The 6,339-nt window shown below is 45.1% G+C and overlaps 1 protein-coding gene across 2 annotated transcripts; it reads left to right on the top strand.

Annotated features, from left to right (window-relative positions):
* The first annotated feature begins 534 nt into the window (after window positions 1-534).
* Window positions 535-6,339, top strand: Cdkn2c (cyclin dependent kinase inhibitor 2C). Of its 2 annotated transcripts, XM_021200617.1 has the most exons (3): window positions 535-1,680; window positions 2,122-2,261; window positions 5,586-6,339. In XM_021200617.1, exons 2-3 carry the CDS (start codon window positions 2,133-2,135, stop codon window positions 5,961-5,963), a joined length of 507 nt encoding a protein of 168 aa, XP_021056276.1. In that variant the 5' UTR covers window positions 535-1,680; window positions 2,122-2,132; the 3' UTR covers window positions 5,964-6,339. The 2 variants fall into 2 exon arrangements, with proteins under 2 accessions (XP_021056276.1, XP_021056277.1); XM_021200618.2 differs by lacking the exon at window positions 535-1,680 and having other exon boundaries at window positions 1,694-2,261.

Raw genomic sequence — 6,339 nt, 5'->3', positions numbered from 1 at the left:
GTGCTGTCAGTTGTGTCGCCTCTGCAGCGCTGGCAATGACCTGACAGGTGCCAAGGCCTGTGGCAGAGCAAAGGAGTCCAGCTAGAGCGCACTCTCGGAGGCAGCAGCCCCGGGCCAGGCCACTGGAACTCGGCGAGCCTGGTCGGGGAGCGCCGAGGAGGGTGGAGCTGCCGGGCCCCAGCGGAGGAGACCTTACCCGCCAGCAGCAGGGCGGCCGAGCCTCTAGGGCCTCCGCCCGCGCCCGCGGCCTTAGTTACCACCACCCGGGTCCCGCACGGTAGAGGCTCGGCGTCGCCCACTCCAGCCAGCCCCAGTACAGCAGGCGCGGCCGGGCCGAACCCACCCCGCTTCGGCAGGGGCGACTAGCGGAGCGAGAGGGCTGGCGGGAGCGCCGGCGAACTCAGGCCCAGCGCGGGCAGAGAAGGGCGCGGGGCCGCGAGGGCGGAGCGAGCGCGCCGCCAGCCACTGCGCCGCCTGGGCGGAGGGCGGGGCGTGGGCGGGGCCCGGCCTTCCCGCTCCCGCGGCGCCCTAACTCGCCGGAGCCTCCTTAAAACTCTGCCGTTAAAATGGGGGCGGGTTTTTCAACTCAAAAAGCGCTCAATTTTTTTCTTTTCAAAAAAAGCTGATGAGGTCGGAAAAAAAGGATAAGAAACCGGCACCGTCCCTTCAGAGGCAATCGTAGCAGCAGTTGCTTCAGCGGAAAAAGAAGCAAAGGAGGGAGGGAAGGGAAAAGATCCTAAAGGAAAGACGCGCAAGTGCCTGTAGCGGGGAAGGGAGCAGCGAACAGAGATTTGGGGGAGTCGGACTACAAAAGAAACTGTCAGCCGCGGCTTGCGACCGGCCGGCGCAGCCTGCGTCGACTCCGGGACCCAACTGGCTGGCAGCCGCTGTCCTGTCCGCGGCACGGATAGGGGCACAGGCCGGAGGACCGCCAAGAACTAACTGGCCAAGTGGCACCGAGCGCCCGAGCTGCTGGGCGGCCGCCAAGAAGTCGGCGGGACTGGCTGCGCCCGGGATCTGTGGCGACCGCTCCTACTTCCAAAGACTCTTCCCATCATCGGAGGCCCCGGGAAAATCTGAAAGGGAGGGAAAGACCACTGCGGAGGCGACGGCCGCCCCCTCAGCGAGCGCTTGCAGCGGAGAGCCGGAGCTAGCTCGGTCGTAGGCGGGAAGTTACTGGTGAGCTGGCCGAGTGCAAGCGCGATGCTACCGCGAGCTACCCCAGCGGCTGGAGCCCCATAGACGCTTCCCTCTTCGCCCTGCACCGTCCTCAGGCTGCCGGGAGTCCCGGGACCCGGCGGGGCCGGCATGACGGGTTTGGCGGGGGTCTGCCGCACACCCACCAGCCTCCGGAGACCCGCGCCCTGCCCGGCTCCCACGGCCTCTGAGGCTCGGCGGAGCTGCGGCAGCCCGGCGGGCGGGCTCCGGAGGCTCTTCTGAAGACGCCGAGCCCGCTGGGGAGTCGTTGAGACCTGAGAGTTGAGGGCTTCAGAACGGTTGCTCTGGTCTGCCCTCAGCGATCGTCTTTAACCCTCCCGAGCACGTCAGCATCCAGCCAGCGCGGCGCTCTGCTAGCGAGCAGCACTCTGAACTATCCCCCTTCGGCTAGACGGATGGAAAGTGAGCTCTGCGGAGGACCTGACTCTGAAATACTGCCTCAAGTCACCACTGTGAACAAGGGTGGGTTAATACCTTTTCTACTCTCCAATACTTTTTCTTTCGCGGTGTTGTCTGAGCTGACCTAGTCCTTTAAGTCTCCGCAACATCCTCCTCACAGAGCTGTACGTGACAGCTCTGCCTACATCTCACGTCCATAGTAATTAATCAAGAAATGCTTCTGTGTACGTATCTCTGTTGAATCGCCAGAATCCTTCTTAGGGGTTAAGCCAAAAAGCTAGGGAAGGAGCCCCTCTCCAATGGGCTCAGTTTTGCTGAATAATCACGTGTGAACCGAGGGGCGGGCTTTTGGCAGGCCGACCTTACTAGTATTTACTACCAAGCTCTACTCCAGATTAACCATCCCAGTCCTTCTGTCAGCCTCCGATGCCATCATGCAGCCTGATTAGGAGCAAAGGAAAGGGGAAAAAGAGAAGCAACTAATCGTCTTTTCCCGATCGTCAGGACCCTAAAGAATGGCCGAGCCTTGGGGGAACGAGTTGGCGTCCGCAGCTGCCAGGGGGGACCTAGAGCAACTTACTAGTTTGTTGCAAAATAATGTAAACGTCAACGCTCAAAATGGATTTGGGAGAACTGCGCTGCAGGTTGGTATCCACAGAGGTGGGGAAAAACAAGTTAATAAGGTTACCTGGGTTTCTAAAATGACAGCTTTTAAGTTTGGAGGGGTACAGATCTTCACTGCTTTAAAACCTTCATGGTTGCCATATTTTATATCTTTAAGTGGATCCAACTCCCCAAAATGACGTACTTTGGAGAAACTGGTCAACTTCAATAACATCCTCGGTATCAAGAGAATCCTAGGTTTGGTCATTATTTTTGGAATGCTTTTGTGACAATGGAGGTTTTAAAGTATTCTTATCGTCGAAATCTGTTTGTTTTATGCAGTGTTGTTTTAGATAGCTTTTTAAGCACATTATTATGATTATTATTTCAAGTAAATACACAGCTAATGGTGGTTTTCACCTATTTTGATCCTAATAATTGACTTTAAAGTTAATTCTCTTGACGTCCAGGCAGGGTGTTTTACCTTCAGCTGTTTCATGTCCTTTCCTCGTTTGGTATGGGATAGCCTGGGCACCCGGACAGGGTGTACATTTTCACAGTTAATATAATACCTAATCTACCCATTCAGGAATGAGGAGAAATTAAAAAGTTGAATTTCTAATCAGAGCCGAGCAGTAGTGGTTTTCTTATCCCTGTGGTCATGTGGTGGCATGCTCTAATTTTCAGTAATTAGATTTACAGGCAACGACTGACACATGTCCAGCTGCCAATTATGTACCTGATAATATTTCCCCCTCCAAATGTTATCATGTAACTTTGCTGAAAGTCTTAGAAGCAACACATAGGGAAAGTGGTCTCCAGAGGTTGCTGTTATTGGTGTTCCGATGGTATTCCTGGGAGCTTTCCCATCCAGGAGCAGCCTTTGAAAAACCACTGGGGCAAGGGCATTAGAGATTTTTGTTTCTGTTTTAAAAAATAGAAATTTAAGTGGCAGGAGATTCCCAAGTGAAGGAAGCTCATTTGGTTTGTATATTTTAAATAAGAATACAGCTGGCCTTACAAAACCCTTCTCTCTTGAGGAAGCTTATGCAGAAATACTAAAATATTTATCTTGATTCAGGTAGATTAAATAAGGAAAAGGTTTTGTTTTTGTTTTTCCACCTAATACTTGTGGACTGGCTTGGTGAAGGCAGCAAGTCCAGGTGCTGAAAGGTTTTCTACTGAGAAGTCAAGAGATGAGGGCCGCCTCACAAAGCAGGACCCACTTCTGTGTCAGAAAAAGACAACACAGTGTTTGACAAATAGGGCGAGGGGGAATTAATATAATTAAACTTTGACAAACATTTGAAAAATAACCACCCAATTTTGTTTCTGTTAACAAACTTAGATAATACCCACTTATTAGAGCTTAATATCAACACATGTAATGAAACAGGTACACAGAGATACGAGTCTTTTTCAGTATACATAATCCTGACTCTGAAATTGTGTCATCAGAAGGAACTTTGTTCAAAATCATTTATACTATCACTTTCTGCCAAAAATGGCAAATTTCACTCTATGATTATACTTTTTACTCAACTGCAGAAATCTTTTCTCCTTTGCTGTTGTTTTTCAATCAGAATAATCAAACTCCATCATACATTTGCTGTTCGAGGATCTAAGGTGTCTGGTTCTTGTTTTGCTCACTTTAAGTCTTTAAATGTGACTAAGGTTTTAGGGAGAAATGTCAAAAATTAAAATTAGACTGTATTAATTTTTAATAACCAGAAAATATATTTCATGGAGGTTCTGGAAAAAAATAACTTTTGAGATATTTTTCTACTGCCTTCAATGGAGGGCTGAAAGGGTTTATTAAAGGGGAAACTTAATATCTTGACAATGTATGTAGCTTATACTTAGAAACTATTATTCACTCTAAATATACTTTATTAATTTGTAATTGCTTTTAAAGCATTTTAAAAAGATTGAATCAACTTTGTTCATATTTTCAAGTAGATTAATATTTGATTCTAATAAATATTGAGTATCTAGGAAGTAGCACACTTGTTATATTATTATATAACTTAGAGTCTTATGAATGTACCCTAATATAAATGAAACCAGTTTAAATGCTGGGATTTTCTGGCATGTTAATAAAAATATTTCACAAGTAAATTAATTTTTTTTTGCTCTCAAGTGCTGTTATACAAGATATTTTTACTTATGAGAGATTTTTGACTTAAAGATACCTTTTAAAGTATATATTTAAACAACAGTAAATAATTTTTGTGATATAAAATATTTTGAGCCTTGATAGCAAGTATTGATACTCTATTCTGACTTTCAAAACAGTGGTAGTTTACAAATAGCTATTCTTATGTGTAATGAGTGCAAACGGAAATTAGACAGGATCACCAGTTGATTATTAAATGACTCAAACCACGAGACAAAGCTGTCTGCTCCAACACACACATCTAATATCTTGCTTTTACTTTTTGCTCACTTGAGTATCAGAAAGCTAGTTGGAACTTTGAGAAATGCCAACTACTTTAGTAGGATGGCTGTTTGATTCCTTTCAGGAATGGTAGCCATGCAATCACTTCCTCCCTGATAATAGACATATCACCAACATAGTTCAAAGTAAATTGATATAATAAGTCATGTAGAACACAGTGCCTTAACTTAATACCTCAATAACCCAGTAATAGTCTGTCACTTGAAATGAGGTCTAAGCATGGAGTACTCCCAGTAGCCAATATTGTAGCCTATAGAGAAAACTACAAATGCTTGGGAATTTCAAGCATATGTATGTGGAGAGACTAATCATCTCAGAAAATGCCAACTCTGGGATTTTAAAGGGTCTGTCCCACAGGAAGTGACACTTAGGTGGGAGGCTTAAAGAATCCCATCATTGATTTTCAGTAGCTATTAGAAAATAAATTTTATCATCATTCAATCTTCCAGAATTAATACCCCAGGTATATTTTATAAGCACGAGTAAACAAACAGGAGTCTCTTTACTTAAATCCCAAGTTACATTTCTTTTTTTTTTAAAGAAATTATGAAAAAAAAAACTACACAGGTCGTTGTGAAAGATAAAAAACCAAAGTAGCCATCAAATTTATTCATGTTGCAGGAATTCTGTTTTATTGATCAATTTATTCTACCACATCTGGGCTCATTTAGTATATCAATAAGCTCAATTTTTATAAGTTTCCTTCTGTGTTTACTGACTGGTGATTTACTGCTACCAAGCCCCCCAAACTGTATTCTTTGGGTCTTCATCAAGAACTGAATCAAAAATAATGGCCTGAATAGGACAGATAAATGTCTAAATATTGTTGTGGCTCAAGAGCTGGAGGGATTTAAAAAAAAAAAAAAAAGAGCTGGAGGGATTCTTCCATCTTTAACTTCTTTTCTAGGTTATGAAACTTGGAAATCCGGAGATTGCCAGGAGGCTTCTCCTCAGAGGTGCTAATCCCAATTTGAAAGATGGAACTGGTTTTGCTGTCATTCACGATGCTGCCAGAGCAGGTTTCCTGGACACTGTACAGGCTCTGCTGGAGTTCCAGGCTGATGTTAACATCGAAGATAATGAAGGGAACCTGCCCTTGCACTTGGCTGCCAAAGAAGGCCACCTCCCTGTGGTGGAATTCCTTATGAAGCACACAGCCTGCAATGTGGGGCATCGGAACCATAAGGGGGACACCGCCTTCGACTTGGCCAGGTTCTATGGAAGAAATGAGGTCATTAGCCTGATGGAGGCAAATGGGGTTGGGGGAGCCACGAGCCTGCAGTGAATGTGTGGAGGTCTCTTCCACTGCCCTCACTTTGTCCGTTAGTTGGTTGGCTGTCCTGTTTTACTATCACTTATTAAAATATAGGGTTTCCTTTTGCTTTGTTTTCATATTTTAAGCAGCTAGCCAAATCCTTCGGAAACTGCCTAAGTGGAAATCTTACTACAAGTTTATGAAATATTTAAACATCTTTTTCACTGTCAAAATTCTGATTTCTAACATGTATTAGCTATTCCTTTTTTCTGGATATTTTATCTTTGATTTTTTTTCTTTGCTTACCCTTTGCCATTCTCAATGTCTGACCTGAAGACTTTGTTTTAAAAATTATTTGTCCTGATGCATCTTTTGCCTAATTAAAACACATTTTTTCAGAAGAGGA

This window comes from Mus pahari, chromosome 6, assembly GCF_900095145.1.
Source record: "Mus pahari chromosome 6, PAHARI_EIJ_v1.1, whole genome shotgun sequence".
Classification (NCBI taxonomy): domain Eukaryota; kingdom Metazoa; phylum Chordata; class Mammalia; order Rodentia; family Muridae; genus Mus; species Mus pahari.
This window is presented reverse-complemented; position numbering and strand designations above follow the sequence as displayed.